The sequence below is a fragment of the Neurospora tetrasperma genome (genome assembly GCF_000213175.1).
Source record: "Neurospora tetrasperma FGSC 2508 unplaced genomic scaffold NEUTE1scaffold_4, whole genome shotgun sequence".
NCBI lineage: Eukaryota > Fungi > Ascomycota > Sordariomycetes > Sordariales > Sordariaceae > Neurospora > Neurospora tetrasperma.
The window spans coordinates 3460547-3477897 of record NW_009799102.1 but is presented as its reverse complement, the minus strand read 5'-3'; the positions used below and the strand labels follow the sequence as shown (position 1 = coordinate 3477897).

At 49.6% G+C, this 17351-nt stretch overlaps 4 protein-coding genes across 4 annotated transcripts; 3 read left to right on the top strand and 1 right to left on the bottom strand.

The window, feature by feature from the left end:
• Positions 1–1136: 1136 nt before the first annotated feature.
• NEUTE1DRAFT_147482 (uncharacterized protein) lies at positions 1137–2719 on the bottom strand (the record flags this gene model as incomplete). The annotated part of the gene is made up of 4 exons (XM_009854218.1): positions 1137–2001; positions 2104–2183; positions 2248–2439; positions 2660–2719. The coding sequence occupies 4 exons, from the start codon at positions 2717–2719 to the stop codon at positions 1137–1139; spliced, it is 1197 nt and encodes a 398-aa protein (XP_009852520.1).
• Positions 2720–4662: 1943 nt separating this feature from the next.
• NEUTE1DRAFT_102237 (uncharacterized protein) lies at positions 4663–5069 on the top strand (the record flags this gene model as incomplete). The annotated part of the gene is made up of 2 exons (XM_009854217.1): positions 4663–4936; positions 5029–5069. 2 exons carry the CDS (start codon positions 4663–4665, stop codon positions 5067–5069), a joined length of 315 nt encoding a protein of 104 aa, XP_009852519.1.
• Positions 5070–8396: 3327 nt separating this feature from the next.
• Positions 8397–8722, top strand: NEUTE1DRAFT_43753 (uncharacterized protein; the record flags this gene model as incomplete). The annotated part of the gene is made up of 2 exons (XM_009853249.1): positions 8397–8534; positions 8630–8722. The coding sequence occupies 2 exons, from the start codon at positions 8397–8399 to the stop codon at positions 8720–8722; spliced, it is 231 nt and encodes a 76-aa protein (XP_009851551.1).
• Positions 8723–10892: 2170 nt separating this feature from the next.
• Positions 10893–11382, top strand: NEUTE1DRAFT_44003 (uncharacterized protein; the record flags this gene model as incomplete). Its single annotated transcript, XM_009853269.1, has 2 exons — positions 10893–11063; positions 11260–11382. The coding sequence occupies 2 exons, from the start codon at positions 10893–10895 to the stop codon at positions 11380–11382; spliced, it is 294 nt and encodes a 97-aa protein (XP_009851571.1).
• Between the last annotated feature and the right edge of the window lie 5969 nt (positions 11383–17351).

Genomic DNA, 17351 nt, shown 5'->3' with positions numbered 1-17351 from the left:
CTTACCACCTACTTTACTTTACCTCTCGCTCTTTCTTTCTTTCTTTCTTTTTTCTTTCTTTTTTCTTTTATTCCATCTCGACCCCTGATCTTATTCTCATAATATTCTCCTTTCATACTGTGTCCACTTCATTAAGCAATCATCACACAAACAAATACTCACTATCATGGAACAACAAGTTAACGGAGCAAGCGCACACTTTGTCCAATGTTCCGAGTTTATCACGGGCTACACACACCAAGTACACTTTCTGCGAAAAGGCACGAACACTTCAAACTTTTATATCTGTCACTATGTGAAGGAAAATTCTATGATTCATCAAGTAAGTGCCAAGTTAAATTTTTTTTTTTTTCTTTCAATATGCTTCCCACCCAGCCCAAACTCAAACCAAGCCCACCCAACCCATCGGTCCATCCAGCAAACATATTCGTCTCAGTTAATCGAAACACCTCACTATCTTACACCCATGCGTGTCTTTTGTTTACTCAAGACGTTCTTATTGCATATGTGTTTTCTGTTACTTCACTGCTGCTTCATACCCCTTCCTATCCCGAATCACTTTTCTTCACCCAGTTTTGCCCTAGTAGTCACGGCTCGATATCCCTGGGTATTATATCCGGGTCGCATTATCTCTACCAACTGTCCCTTTCCCTTTCCCTTTCCCTCCCCCTTGCTTTCATCCAACCGATCCTTCCATCTTACATTTCCATAGCCCATCATGGTCATGTCATGTCATGCCATGCCCTTGATATACATACAATATCAATCTCAAGCCAACCTGAATCACTAATTATAACAGACAAGGAAATTACAAAGAAGCGAAGGATAAGGACCAACCATCTACCAAGCCAAGCACAACCAAAAGCAACACTCCTTCCCAGGGCTTCCATTATGCAAACAAGTGTGTGTGTGTATGTGCGTGCGTGCGTGTTTTGAAACTTTCAGGTATCTCATATGCAAAAGACCCCACCAAATCCCATGCCCGAATGATTAAAAAGACAACGAAGGGACAGAAGAGCAGGGGAAAAATACCCGTACAAACTCCGGAAGTCAAGGGAAAGAGAAGAAGGCAACCGCAAGCCGAGTTTGCCAATTGACGGACTGACCGCGATCTGTTTTTTTTCTTCTTCTTTTTTTTACAAGCCAGCAAACCTCGCATCTGGCAGCGTCATTCCCGGATTGTTGTCATCGGCAGTCGTTTCGACCTTGAAAAAGTGGTCATTGAGATCATCACCGACGAGTCTCGCGCCATAGATATGGCCCGGCATGGGCTGCAGTGGTTGCATGGTTCCAGTACCGGCAGAAACTGGTACCGGTGTCAAGGGCTGCGACGGAGAAGGCAGTGAATACTGACGCTGATCCTGCTGGCCCTGGTTTTGAGGCATACCCCATGATTGCTGCTGTTGAGGCGGCGGATATTGACTGTTAAAGTCATTCTGACCGGGCAGCATGTTGGGTGGCGCCGGATAGGGTGAGAACATCCTGGGAGCGGTGTCGTTGGAGGTCAGCACACGTGGATACTGGCGTTGGTTGTTTTGGAAACCTGTCGCCCATGGCTGTTGTTGAGCGGACTCCACAGGCGAAGGTGAGTAGCTGCTGAAGCTCCCCTGCTGCGGCATCTGTGGGGTTATCATATTTGGGGGAGGCGCAGAGTAGGACGGCAAAACCCTTGATGGCATATAGGACATGAGCTGTGGTATCTGCTGCGACCTGATCTGGTTCTGAAGGGCGATCGACGCTTCCTGCAAGTTTGGCAGGTGCGTATAGTTGTTGAAATTTTGGTTAGACCAGTCACCTTCCAAAGCAGCAGGCGAGTAGGCAGTGCTATCAGCCGGGCTACTATCGGTGCTGGCTGTAAGCTCGGGCGGTGCCGACATGTGGAACTGATCGAACCCGGAGCCGAAGCTAGGGTGTAGTTGCTGCCTGGGCGTCATGGAGCGATTGATACCACCCCGATGGGAGTTGGTATGGTGCTTGTCTCTGGTCGTTTTTCTGCAGAAACTGTTAAAATGGCGGTTAGTGCCGCAGATGGGGGGAGCGACATGGGGAAAGGAATGGAGGATCGTCAAGGAAGTGTGGTTTGGAATCGCGAGAAACACTTACGCTTTGTTACAGCCAACATCTTGGCAACGGTATGGCTTTTCTCCCCTATGGATACGACGATGTCTGGCCAAACTCGAGGACTATTGAACATACAAAGTCAGCGCTTGAGTCTCCTATCTCGAGCGATCAGTGAATCTAGCTTACGTCGGCGAATGGCTTTCTGCATTCAGGAACTTCGCATTGGTGAGGCTTTTCGCCTGTGTGCGTTCGAAGGTGTACGGTGAGGGCACTGCGCTGGATGAAGCGCTTTCCACAATCTTGCCAGTTGCATCCGTATGGCCGTTCGTTTGTGTGAATGCGGTGGTGTCTCTGAAGATCAGACTTTCTGTTGAAACGCTGGGTGGACGAGAGGGACCAAGTCAGCGAAAATTCACGATGAAGCCTTTTCCAACAATGTCTGGCGTTGCTGCAGTGCGGTACCAGAGGCGCCGATACAGAATGATATCCAAGAAGCTATCCCGAGCCATGGTCTCGAGCAACCAACGGACGAACAAGCAAACGAAGGGATGGACAGCCTGTGCAAAGAAGCTTCAGAAGGGGGTACTCAGTAACTAACCTTGCCGCAACCCTGCCAGTCACACAAAAATGGACGAGGCCTCTCTGGGTCTTCAGCCATGATTTGAAAGAGTTCCATACAACAAACGTGAAACTGCCTTTGCGCTTCGGGTCGTTGCTCCTTTGGTCGTTGGTGCTCCTGGACGGAAAGATCAAAGCACAAAGTTTTGCGGGCGGACGATGGTCGTGCACCTTGGAACTTGTTCTTATAAGGTGGTTGTCCTCGTGGATGGATTCGCCTCCTGCTATGGACCGGAAGAGTATCTGGCTGTAGGAGGTAAAGAGCGGGGGAGAAGGTGTGAAGGGATATACCTGGATGGTAAAGAGAGTGATGTGATGAAAGATAGGGAGCTGGACACCGAAATTCCGGATAGCCTGGAGCTGTCTGCTATGTTGCGTGTGCGGCGGCGCTCTGCTCCGGTGGGCGAGCCACAAGTGCGTGGTTATGGCGAGTGGCCAAAACCGTCTGAGGCCTGGCTCGGTGTGAAGAGAAGGAATGTGATCTGAGCAAAAGGCCGTGTGTGCCGAAATATTTAACTTGCTGGGCGTGAAGATGAATCCAACGCCAGTGTCGTTATTGTCCGCTCCTTCGGCAAGTTCTTCTCGTGTTTCTCTTGAGCGAATGAAATATACGACCTGAAATCACGACGTATAGGTACCGCAATTCAAATTGAACCAACAACCTAAGGACATAAACAACGGATTAGAAAGACGGAACAGCAGACTCAGAGAAGATGAAGGTCGAGTCATTCGGTTTCCGGACGAGCTCCACGCGTGATGATAAATGTCGTGGATGGAAGGCAAACTACCTCCCGGAGCTTTGACGTGGGGAAGAGAATACCGAGCCTTCTACTACAACACCGCGTGCCATACGTAGACACTCCAACGATGAGACGAAGGTACTGAAGATATCAAAATAGATACGCATCAACAACACTTGAGAGAGGTCATCCAGTCGGCCACAGCACGTCCGACATTCCGATGCCAGCCTGGGGGTCCGTGTCGACTAAGATCCTCCGCCCGAGATCAGAATGACGACATGGCCCCAAGGCTGCATGATGCAGTAGATCAGAAGGACACCGTTGAGTTTGGTGTCTTTTTGAAACAGAGGGGAAATGGTGGGAAGGAGAGCCACTGAGGAAACGTAACTGAATCGCGTTCACTCACCAAAATGCTCGTTGACAAGGCCGTGCCCTGGACACGAAGTCGTCCAAAAAGGTTTCCGTGGAGATACGTCCACAGGCGGTGACCCACAAGAGCTAAGATAAAGTACTAGGTTAGTGGACAAACTACAAACGATCAACTCAGCCGGACCTATGATCCATCATGGCCTGACACTAAACACGGGAGTCAAGGCGCACACTGGCATGCCAATGGTGTAAATCTTCAAGCCTCTGAGCGTTCCAACTCACCCCCAATTGTGATTCCTGCTACCGAACGAGCCCTTCAGGACTACAGGAATATCAGGAGATTCGTTCCTTCTTTGTAAAGCAACGAGCAAGTTTCCGAGTTCGTAGTCGTGTGCTGAAGTATGTGTTTCCTCTTCGCTTTCGATCTCGTTTGAGGCTGCCGTTTAGTAATCGTGAAGTGGTGTGTGTGCACTAGCTGCTTCCCAAGGTTGTTCAAGATGGTTGTCAACCCCTTGTCGCCAAACTCGTCTAAGCCACACGTTACTCGATTAACGCAGATGTCTGATATCCGATCTTTCAGTGGGTTTTGTTGATGTAAGCAGCGCAGCTGTCATGCGGGTCGGCGCGTCTGGCATATACGTGGTGGATAAACTGTCTGTAAGGCAGGCGCATAAAGGTTCGTAAGTAGTGAGCGAATGTTGGTGCGTTGGCTTGCAGTTATGGGCCTATATGCACAAGTTGGTGGTCACTCTAGTCGGATCGAGCTGGCACCTCGTTGGGTAGAAGGCACCACGAGACCCTTTATGTGAAGCGTTGCTGGATCAAAGGGGGGGGAGTCAAAAAGGCTACGGTGCCTGTAACGGGTACGGAGACAATGTTGCAGCAACAAGCAACCCTGGGCGAGGAGGGTCTGGTCTGGCACCGGGATGCAGATGTCCATTGTCTCGCCTGTCCCCTTTTTGGTATAACCATTTTTTTCTCACAACTATGCACCATTTGGGCCAGTCTCCCGCAGCGGCCAAAGGCAAGGGGGGTAGTGCATGGGCCGACTACCGAACAAGGTCCGCCAGGGGTATCGGTAGGGGTGAGTGAGTTGCAGTGGGTGTGGCAGAAGCCCACGAGCTGCGGATATAGCAGGTACTGCAATAGTATGTAGGTAAGGATCCTATGCGAACTGTAAGTGCAAAGTACGAATCTGGCATAAGAGTCTGGAGACATACTGGCAAACCTAACCTACTAGGACCCAGGCCCCTTGCTTGGGTAATCTTGGGCGGAAGCTAAAGGCAACCGACGAACCACCGAGACAATGAAGCGAGAGCCAGGGATGAAGCAATGACTTGATGGTACACTAGGGTTAGGTGAACTTCTTGGATAATGCTGGCGTGGCGGCATGTTGATATCTGGATGTGTCCACTTTGCAATCTCCGGGGAGAAGTGATCCTCAAGAGTCGGGTTGCCCTGGGAAGAAGGGCCTGGCTAAAGGTATAGCCTCCATCGATGCGATGAGATGCCATGCCCTGGGGAATATCTCTGGCTTGCAGCCACAGTGCCCGCTCACTTTGCTTTTTCCTGTCTACTTTTTAGTGTAAGTGGAAGTGCTTTGTGTACCAACCCTAACCTGGTCGGTCGGCTGTGTCCTCAGGGGAGGGGACCCATGGCTCGACTATGCGAAGCATATCAGCTGGCTGGATACCATGTGATGCAATAGAAGCTGGGTCTGTCGCTCGAGTTGGTGAAGCTTGGAGGAATGGATGTTGATTGAAACGCGGAGGATTGCGCTAGACGATAGCTCCGATTGAGGAGACTGACGAAGTTGACGAGGGGACCGGGAGAAGGCCAAGTGGACCCCTCCGCATGCCATTGACCCATTTCACTGGCTGTGAGAAGCTGACAGTAGTGGAACCTCCTGTCTGACAGCTGAGTTGCTGCAAGAACGGAAAGTGGGTGGATGGCGGATTGACATGGCATCCACAGGAATGGAAGGTACACTACGGCACTCCCGCCGAACGTCCACTGTCAGGAACACCCGCCTTGGGAGTCTTGAACAGAAGCAAACAACTGTGTACATACTGCCGTGGCAAGACATGACGATATGTCGATGCCAGACACCCCGCAAGGACGGGAGATTTGATGATGCAGCTTGAAAAGATAAAAACAAAGGTGTTGGGTATAGAGGTACCTAGGTAAGGTACCTAGAGGTAAGAGACACTGAATGACAGACAGAAGGAGTGCCCCGAGAACCCCGAGGTGCCTGCCCTGCGACTGGGCCAGACCTGAAGCCACCCACACAGAAAGTGCAAGAGGTCCCTTCGAAGCGAAGCCCGCGACCTGGAATGGAGGGGTCCCACTGCACCTTTCCGCTCCACACTCACCCTTTCCTAAACGGGAATCAGACTGCATGGCCAAGCCAATTGTAGAAGGGAGTCGAGCCTATGAGACCGACCGGTGTGCAAGGGGGCCTGATCTTAAAACCAAGGAGCCTGCTAATATCGCAAGGGCGATAGGGTTTTACTGTAACCAAATGTTCCTTCCACGCCAACGGCGACATCACCTCTTGCTTAAGCTGTTCACTGCCACCTCCTCTGTTCGTTTCTCGCTTCGTTCAGATGCGACCTGACATCTATTGCCATGGGAGACAATGATCCCTGACGTTATAAGAGACTGTGTGAATTTGGCGACCTTTTTGGGGCAATAGCTTCAGTTGTTGAGCCGTGCCTCGACTGGACGGAGGCGAAAGACAAAAAAAAAAAAAAAAAAAAAAAAAAAACCAGCCAACCAACCAATCCCGCACTGTCAGCGGTAATCTTCCCGCTCCGTCAGCGGCCCGCTTGTATTCCTGACCTTTGTCCGTCTCCACGTCGCACAATCTGGCATGTCGTATGCGAGTCGCCGGGCGGAAATCACAATGCTTATCTCCTCGCGATATGAATACTTTTGCACGATCGCGGCGCTTCTTCGTCAAAAGAAACTCCGCAAAGAGCGTTCATCATCTCCGGGGAGTGAATGGCTAAGCCGCACTTGACCTGATATACCTGCCTTCTAACGAACGACCTTCCGCATTTGCCATGTCTCCTAACTGAACGGTATTGGAGTGCTACGGTAGTCTCACGACTTCCGTAATAGATCTTAACTGCTGTCTTGATATCTATATCAAGCACCATTTTATCAATTTGCCCCTCGCGCTGTTTTTTTTGTTTGCAATAATACGATGCGACACTATATGCTGAGCGACGGGCATATATACGCACAGGGTACCTTGTTTATAGAGTGCTGAATGTATGTGTCGCAGCAGTGTAGAGCTTGCGTGGTGGTTTCAGTACCAGCTGTTGACGTCGTGACGGAGTCTCAATATCACCTTTTTCGAAATCTCGGCCGGAGTTCGGCTTGCGAGTGTCTCGGGAGTCTGCCGAAGGGTGTCGGCACGAACGGCAATTCCTTTGAAAATTGAAACATGCAAGAGACAGTACAGTATGTCTTTCTTTTCTTTTTCTGTTTTTCTCTTCGAAGCGGACATAATACCAGAAAGGGATTGAAAGGGTGGACTCCCCTTTTCCATGTGATGCAGTTCACTCTCCTAAAAGTTCCGTTAGCGCGGTACTTACCGAGTGCTCTTTTACTACTTTCAGGTGGGTTTTGCGAGAGTCCTAGCATAACAGCGTTTACCATACTAGTCTGTCATCGCCAAGCTGTAAATCGAGTCATGTTCTAGCATCGTTTGTATGTGAGACATGTTCGCTTGCTGATCTTGGTTTTAAGGTGGTTTAGGTTTAAACCAATAGGAACGCCGAATCTCCTTATCCTCTCCCCTGCCAAAAAGAGGTGGCAAGTGTTAACGCTAACAAACTTTCAAGCATTGAACTACAGCGCCCCGTGACGACACTACACTACACATAGAGACGGATTGCGCCAGAATGAAGCCTTGTCTCGCAACCTCCGTCGTTGATGATCTGCCATAAACTTCGTGTTTCTTTAACTTTAGCTCGAATGTCAAAGCACGAAGCTCGCATCGGACCTATCACGTAGCATAGGTAGGCCGGCAATGTTGTTTTCATTGCCGACAATCTTGGTACGCTGTTGCGAAAGTGACCGCAGTGGTGCGGGAATAGGTACTATAGTCAAGTGGGATGTTATCCACTACCGACAACTCTCGGCGTCAATCATGTCATTTGATCTCGCTTCCATCTCTCAAGACATACGCTACTCATCTACGAAGACGGGTCGGCAAAAGATGACATCGGACCATAGTAGGTGGGGCACCTACAGTTCAAGGGAATGCTGGTTTGTTTGTTAGTTTGGTTCTTCGGTCATAGGTCGAACAGGGGAAATCTGGAGCTCTCATTGGCCTCCAAAGAGAGAATCTGGCCTCCGTTCGAAGCGTCATAGGACAATAGCTAGAGTGGAAAACGCTGCAGAAACCTACTTATGCCTCTCTCGGTCTCCTTCAGGACCCCCAAAACTGGAAGATACGAGAGGGTGGTCCCCTTTCAGTACCCGTCTCTTCAAAATCGAACGCTTTTCCTACATTTGGTGGCTCTAAAGTAGAAATGGGCTTTTTTTCGGTACCAAACTAAGAAACACAAACCAGGGTTAGATTGTATGACTGTCAAAATGAAGACCCTGTCTTCCCCGTATTTGCACGCACGGACGGATCCACGGACGACTCCACGGAAGCCCGGTAAGGCACATGGAACCGGATGCCGAACGAGCCACGGAGCCGAATGGACCAATGGCAGGAGATGGAAAGATGTCCGTCGGGAAGTCGCAGCTGGGCGGGAGACACGCCGGCTGTCTGTGATAATCTTCGAGGTACATGGAATATACCTGCCCATTCTGGTGGCAAGACAATTATCTCGGCCAATTTGAGCAGGAGGTTTTTGGACTTGGTTCAAGGATTGATGGCAACCGCCGTGTCTCTTCATCTCGCACCCAGCTAAGCGCAGTGATGAACCGCTGACCAAGCGGGGGCAGCGGATGAAGCTTACTCGCCTGGGCTAGAAACGTCTGGCCGTCTTGATGCAGACGCGGCTCATAGTGCCGGGTTATTCACCAGACTCGGTCAAATTTGCATGTCGCTTGTTGTATATTGGTTCTTAAGATTCGAGGCGGTGTGACAACGAGTACCCTTCTCTTTGAAGCTATATCCAGTGTGACTTCAAGTTGGGTTGCTGGCCGGCATCGAGGATAGCCATGTGAGTCGGTATGCCTCCATTCATCAAACGTTGGCGTGATCTCTCGCGATCTGACTTTGCCTCGGAAGAGAAAAAAAGAAAAGAAAAACAAACCTGAAACTTCTTCACATCCCCCCGATCTGCAGTGTCTGTGTACCCGCAAGTCCCCAATGTATCAAGGTTTCGCGGAGTAAGATGTCTCCGGCTCACAACCCTGAGCAGCCCTGCTCCTCTTCGATCTGCAAGTACCTACGATAATATGCTGATGTCTGTTTGTGCGCATTAGGTAGGGTTGTGCGTAGACCGGTACATAGTGTGGTGGAGCCGGTGCCGGTGTGCCGGTATTTCCGAGGTTCTTGAAGAGGATTCTCGCTTCGAGAGTGCTTGGAGCAGCGGGAAGCTAGTCGCATGCGATGCAGAGATGATGATGCAAAGTGTGGGAGTCGATGAGGCAGACCTTCCTGATCAGGCGGGCAGGGACGTAGAGGTAGTAGCACTAGAGCATACCTCTACATTGTGATGCAGTCAGTAATTGCCCCTCTTTGGGATTGCGCGCGGGGAGTTGTTGTCTCAAAGGAAGAATGCTGCACCCCAATTCGGATTGACGAAATCCAAGTGCCGCTTCTCAAACACTGGAACCGGGCACTGATACTTCATCACGGTATGGTCAACTGAATAAGGGTGGTCGATTTAAACTTTTAGGTGCTGACTGTGCGACGGGACCGAAGATCACTTCTCGTCACTTATCGGCCATTGAAAAAGACGTATCGGCGAGATAGCTTGAGCGGGTACATTACGGCTTGTGTCACGGTACATTTGCCGCTCCTATCGTCGAGCAAAGCGGTAGGCTCTCTGTCTAGGTATTTTTCTCCTTCGTGAGGGGTCCTAAACGGAAAAAAAATTGGTTGCTTTGGAAGTCTGGGTAAAGAAAGTCCACAAAGTGCCATAGCTAGTGTAGGTACCTAGGTAAGTAGAGTTGCGTTGATTGGTTGTCGGTGGAAGGGAGACTTAGTGAGAGAGAAATACAGCAAAAACCCCTGCAGTTGCAATGCAGTTTTAGGACCGATATTTCTTGCAATGGATAAGGTGTTTGCAGGAGGGGAATCCAGCGCACAGACCGCATTGTAAGTAGGTGTCTGGGCCACCAAAAGACCACCGAAAGACACTGCGTAAATGAGGGGGTCTCTGAATCCCAGTATGGGGTTCCAAGTAATTACTCTATAAAAACTTGACCCATGCTAATGCAAGAAACGAGTGGTTGTCTTTGCAACTAACAGTTAGCAGTCTCAGGACTATGCCTCTATGAATCTGGCACTCAACTAGTGGTAAATTAAGTGGGGTTCTAGCATCAGCGGGGGCTGCAACTGCAGGAGTTTTTAGTGTGCTGTAAAATGCAACCTCCCTAAAGTGCAAATACCCCACAAATGCAAAAGAATTCTGGCAGCCCTAATTGTTTGCACTTCCAGGGGCTTCTACTGTAGCTGGGGTTGGCTGGCCCTCTTCTTCTCCCCACAAAAAGAATGCAAGTGCTCGGGCTTTACGCAGGAGTAGGCGGCAGGTGGGTCCACAGTCAGCAAGTGCTTACAAGTTACAAGTCGGGGTTAAATGCCCCTGTTTTGTAGTGCAGAGCCAATTCTACGTCCCCACCATCATAGAATCTACCCGGGACGCTACACATAACCTAACCACCAGACAACCATCTCGATGCTAGATGTGGAGGACGAAAATCAACGCATCCCGCCTTATCGCTGTGGACACCTTCCCTTACCCATTCCAAATTCCACTGTCAACCCTCTTGTCATCCTCGTTTCTCAATATCCCACCAAACAACCTGCCGCGCGATCTGGAGATACAATCATCTTTACGGCCGCTTATTCCCTAGGATCCGTAGGTTGCAAGAGAGGCAGCCTCCGCAGTGGACGAGAAATGGGTCCTGATGAACGCCTTTTTCGCTCATCCACCCAGTGGGCATTCGTTCACTCCCCGTGCGGGTACGCATCACGGCGACGCCGGTCAAGCTACCTCGCAGCCCGGGCTTCAGCATCCAGAACCACCCTCCGGGAATATCATCTGGGCCCGGGAATATCCTACCACTACAGATATCAAGGTGAGCTTGAAGCTGTTCCACAATCTGCACACACTTTCTGCACCTCATTACTCATGACTTCTTCTCCCTCAACCCACGGCCGCTCCTGCATACCTCTTCTCTCCACCTTGCTGTCCACCTTGCTACCTCTATCCACGGCACCTTGCTGTTTTTCGTTATGAAGCCGAAACAACTGCATCAAGCTGTCCTCACGCAGCCGCCCCGTTCATCTGAAGATATCCAGGCTAGAAGCGAGTCCATCATCCACTGCACCGAGTGGCCTTCAATAAGGCTAAGCTCGAAACTTGGTGTCGGATCCTCTTCGGTGGAATTGTTCTAGCGTGGATATCGTTCTGTTCTCGAAAGCGACCATCATTCCAACCACCTTCTTTTTTCTGGATCTTCTTTTAGCGTTGATGATCAGCTTAGGGCCGAGTTCGGCGTCTCCGAAAATCCGGACTCGGACATAATTTGGGAAGTTGAGAGGTGCAAACTGCAAAGGCGTCAAGAAGCATTCACCACCATGTCGGAAAAACACACTTCCACGCCTCAAAAGCTCCGGAAATCGGACATGGGTAATTTAGTTACCAAGAGCCGTTTATCTGGCAGTAGTGTAGTGTATAGGTATGTACATGATACGGACAACATCCCAAAATCATTTCCAAAAGTCCATTTACAAAAGTCGCCGAACACGCCCTAACTTGTTGGGGTTTGGTGAGGTCTTCAACGGTTTCTTGACTAACAGCAGCTGAGGGGCTGCAGGGGAAAGTTCCCAACTGAGTTTACCCCCGCCTGTTTGATATGGTGTCGTATTGTGATAAACAAGGGTAGCTCTCAGTTCGATAGAGGGCAGGTACGGATGGCTTGAAACTGCGCTGAAACGCCTTGGCCATCTCGACAGCATCTTCTGCCTGTTCGTGATCATGCCTTGTTCGGCCAGTCTGCAATGTGATGCAAAGCAAGCACACAGCCGGACACGTACCGACACGTCATATACGTGTTGATACTATATGTGAGTATGTATCCTCTATGTTCAGACCAGCACTTTGAAAAACGCAGACCAAAATCTCTTGTTTTGCCTAAGCAAAGGATGGATATGACGATGCTTATACGAAAGCTCAAATTGTTTGTGGTCGTCTGGCATAACCATCGTCTGTCTAAATATATGTGGAATGCGCCGTCATACTGTATACCCATACGAACAAACTGTTGGTATGCAACGTGATTAGCTAGCATACGAGTCCCGTCGTAATGGGATGTGGCGTCATCCGCTGGAACCACCGGCCCGGGCCACCGACTAGATTCGGCATGTAGTAGTGTATACAACTCGACTCAACAACAGATCAACAAGGTACGGGCTTCGGGATGAATACATACAGTATTCAAGGTTGGCACATTGATGTTACCGGGGAACGGTCACCTTCTTCGTTCCTTGCGGCACATTGACCAAGCGTTCATTTGTAACACATCCACGAACCCTCGTCTGATGGCTACCTAACCTGCAGCTTTGTCTATGTTGAGGACGAGTACGACCTAGATCCAACGCCCACTAAGAAAGGCATCTTGGCTTGGATCATTGCATGATTGGTCAATGGCATACTACATTGCTTTTTGCTTATTGCTTAACCTGAGAAAACTCAACGGTAAGACGATACAACCCATGAGGTCACATTGCGCACCGGTTGGCGTTACAATCTTCAACTCCTTCCACGCAGCAATCACAGTGCACTACCGTGACTACTTACACATGCTACATGGTGCACTGAGTGCAGACAACAACCTCTATTTACAGAAAACGTACCTGGGACACGGGGCGAGAAGTCGGAGACCACTACGACCTCGTGCCTGACAGATTGTACGCAAAGATATGTCTCATCACGACGAAACAACCACGAATTTGTTTTAAATAGAGGTATCTGATTGAATGTCTCGGAATGGTATCCAAGCTGTGGACAAACAAGTATGTACAGCTTGTTGAATACCAAACCGATTTGAGGTTCCAATATCTTCTTCTGCTGTCATGAATGGCAACACCTTGTCTGACCGCTCTTATGCATATAGTGCATTATTGCTGCGCTGTTGGCTACGAAAGGCCTTGGCCCAAGTTCAACACTTGGATATCATCAACATCTAGAAATGTTTCTCAATGACAGTTATAAGGGGGCGCACTCCTTGAACGTGGAACACGCAAATACGGACCATGTTATTGCATAAGCTGGAAATGGCTGACAAAAAAAGAATTCGCATTGGAGCGGCAGAAAGCAACACGATGAGAAGAGATGAAGAGAAAAGAGAAAAAAGTCTTCAGCTGAGTGGTACTGTTTCTGCATAACCGTTCCTACATATGCTACTACTGCACCGTTCGGCATACGATTCTGCGCAGAGTTCGCGAGGCAGATGAGGCGGTCTGCAACTCTCTAGACGACACTCGACCAGAACAGAGTTGTCAACGGAGTGAGTAACCAGGCTCCCACGACTCATCTGCCGCAGAGCCCCTAAATCGCAGAATATTGCAGGAGAAGATTAAATCCATTCCGCTAAATCCTGCTGGGCGAGATGTGGGTAAGTGTCTCTACAGAGTTTCTTCCTTGCAGCCATCAATCACTTCATTCGCTCCTGCAAAATCACTTCATTCGCTCCTGCAAAGTCAAAAGTCTTCTTTCCTCTTTCCCTTCCGCTTAATCTAGGTACCTGACAGCGCAGCTAAGTAATCGCACTAGACTCGAGCCCCGAAAACTTTCGGAAGGTAGGAGCGTCCTAGCACTGTGGGTCTCATACGTATTCGCATCATCTTGCCCCTGCAACTAGAGGTATTCCTGCTTGAAGACCCTCCCCGCGATCTGAGGCCTTCCCGACCGAATACGTAGAGGAGATAAACCTTCACAAAGCGAAGTGGAAGGAGATGGTCTAGAGCTCCACATCGGTGTGTCTCTCAACTCGGAGTTCGGCACCACGAGAAGCCGGTCTGGAACATCCTGACCAGCAAGCCACGCGGTATCTGGCAGAAGTTCCGTCGATCTAGAGCGGCGCAAGGAGTTTTCACAAGGCCCCAACAGCTCCAAGCCTTCCATGGTCATTCATTCAGAACCACTCGTTACCCTTCTGATCACCGAACCTCGAACAGGAAGTCGCCACAAGCTCCACCTCTGCAGGCCGCAAGCGCCCAACAGGGCGAACCCAAGACATGCTGATAAAATGCCCGGTTCTGACTGGATAGGAGGGATATCCGTCAGTTCGGGTCATTGACCTGCTTTGCGCTTCTTCCCCGTTGACAGTCTGAAGATTGTGTAAGGGTGGATGGACCCTGAGGATAGTGTGCGCCTTGCATGAAAAACTGGCAGCGCCGTCAAGTCAGCCTTCTCTTGTCGTGTACTTTACATATCTCATGGTTGCAACCAGTTACACTATGTACTTTCAAGCCTAGCGGAAGCAAGGTGAGCCGGTAAAAAGTTCGCATGAGCAATCTACCTTAGAGGCAACCACCACGAACATTCCTCTTTTTTTTCGTTATCCGTCTTGTCGCGGGCCGACCCTTTTTGTGTTGCTCACTCTTTTCTGACTTCGGCAAGGGCAGTGTCGGAAAGCTGAAAATTGTCAGTAGACAGGAACTACACTAATGCTTTCAGTGAGTCCCCTGTTCGGTCAAGATCTTTTCAGTTCTACGATCGACATGATGGTATATTGATACTGTGTAGGTAGCCGCCAGAACGAAGAGATTCCCGTCTCTCGGACTTTTTGATGGCATTGAAAACCCGCGAGAATGGACTTGAAAACAGCACTAGAAGCACTAGATGCTTCACCAAGTGGATATTCGAATTTTTCTCCCGATGGCCACCACCGCCTAAATTCGTCCGGACATCTCATCCTGGATGATGCTGGAGGTGAAAGTCCATCATTCCCAACTCCACAACCCAAAAATACAAATCCAATTCCAATTCCAATTCCATTTATCCCACACGGCAACTTGACAGATCCCGATGGCTTTCCTAGCCTTTCGGGATGTGGGGAGAATCCAGGAACCAGGCACACCGAACCAGGGTCCCTTCTCCAATGGACCACGTTGTGACAGCCTGCACGCCACAGGTGAGACAGGCTGTCAGGACCGTATTGAACGAGGGCTAATTGGACAACTCAGCAGGAAAACGTCAAGGTCGCATCAAAAGGACGCGCTACTGTCGGTTTATTGGCACGTGTATTTTGCCGAAGACCGTGGTCGCATTCGCTTGGTGCTGGGCTGCACGCGCTGCTAGGTACTGTGTGGATTCCGGGAGTCTGTCATCCGTTCAAAACGAAGACGTCGACGTCGTCCCTGAGGTAAAGCTGGGACAAGGACATCTGTACTCCATCAACAATGATGTTATTATGCTATTCTTTCGAGGCAAATCAGAGAACCGGAATCAGTCAGCGATGCACAGTTGAGGATCAACACCCTATTTGGTTTTCTACGCTAGTTACGTCATTTTTGCTACCCTTCTTCAGGCCTTTTTCCATCGTTGATCTGCATTGTTTCACCCTAATTCAAACCTTTATCCAAGCAGTCGGGTGTCCCTGACCAGAAACCGCCTCTGTCAACCTCTCTTCAACCCAATCCTACCTTCTCATATCCACAATGCTATCATCGCACTTCTTACTGTCATGACCTGGCATTGAACCGTCGGAGAAACTTCATTTCCCGTCCTCCTTCCGTGATCATACACCGACTGTCCAGTATCTCACATACCACACAGTCCCAGTGCACCGTCGGGATGTTTTCATCGTACGCCCTTGTTTCATAGCTGTCAGTTCCGCTCTAAGCAGCAAGGATGATAATTGCGAGCTGTCAGATACACAAATCCCAGCACCAACAACAGCACGTCGGGCCAGGCCTTCCACCTTCCCGTCCACCCGCACCCGCCTAAAATGTCTGTCTGTTCCGCCCGCCGCCACCGGCCGGTCTAGGTCTAGCTCAAGCCTGCCATGGCCCCGGCTCTGTAGAAAAGCAAGTTGCCAGGACCATAGCCAAGGCGGTCTCGACGGATAAGGCTCCGATTGTTTGGGACGACCTTCTCTTTTCCTTCACACTCGCCATCCGTACGTGCGGAAGTCTCATATCTCATCCTCTTTGGGCATGATGAGATCTCCTCTTAACAACAGCTCAAGCACGTTGATCCATCTCGAGCTGGACTTGCCTACCTTTTTCCACAGAAAAAAAAGAAAGAAAGAAATGGCTAGAGCCAGCCATAGCCACAACCTAAAAAGACGAAACAGCCGGATGTTTGGGATTTGATTTAAATCCCTGACAACACCGGACGTTGGGATTCCGATACTTAAGCCCCGGCATCAACTAAAGGGACAAATGGGTCCAGTCCGATTGGGTCAGTCACTATCGACGACCGGTTGCAAAGTCTCTACGTATCGGCTTTCTACCTAGGCCTGTTTGAGGGGGGGGAAACGCCGTACTGGAGATTGAACAGAGCTCCAGAGGCTGGAGACTATGCCGGTCCGAACGGAGGCTGATGATCCGATTTGAGTTGATCTTGATTTAGTTCAAGACTGAGGCCTCTTCTGAGGGACCAAGGAGTGGGTACTTGATCTATGGATGGAGGTATAAGGCAGAATAGACGTCGTCAAGAGAAGATCAAGGAAGTGCATGAAGAGATGCAATACCAAGACAATGGAACAGCTGTCATTGATAAGATGTAGGAGGTCATCATAATCTTCATCATTCGGGCGTGTGGCTCAGTTGGTAGAGCGTTCGCTTAGCATACTCACCTGTATGCGAAAGGTCCTGGGTTCGATTCCCAGCTCGTCCAAGATCTCATCTCTTTTTTATTCGCTGCGCAAGAGTTACCTGCTCCTTTGGTTCCTTTTTCTGTTTTTTTTCTTTTTCTTGTTAAGTGAGTGAGGCCTTTGTTTCTTGCATGGCACGCGGCCATATCAAGAGCAAACTCGTAGAGCGGCAGCAACTGTTGTCTTCCAAGTGATGCTTGTAAGTCTCGACAAAAAGGCTCCACCAAAGCTGTCCGACAATTTTCAAGTATTGTTCTCGATGTCTGCATTTTTCTGCTTTTGAATCAGCATTTGCAAGACACCAATATCTCTCTCGCCTTGCATGCATGAAGGCACAATGGATGGAAGTTGGGCATCAAGTGTTCCTTGACTTTGCGAAATTTTCTTGAATAGTAGTGCAGGCTCGAGTGGGCTAAGCTTTTTTAGAAGAACTCACGCGTAAAATCTTTATCTTTTAGCTAAAGAGGATTGGACAAGATGGGATCTAGATTCTTGAAGGTACACGTTAAAATGATGATCCAGTATTCGGACGTCAAACAA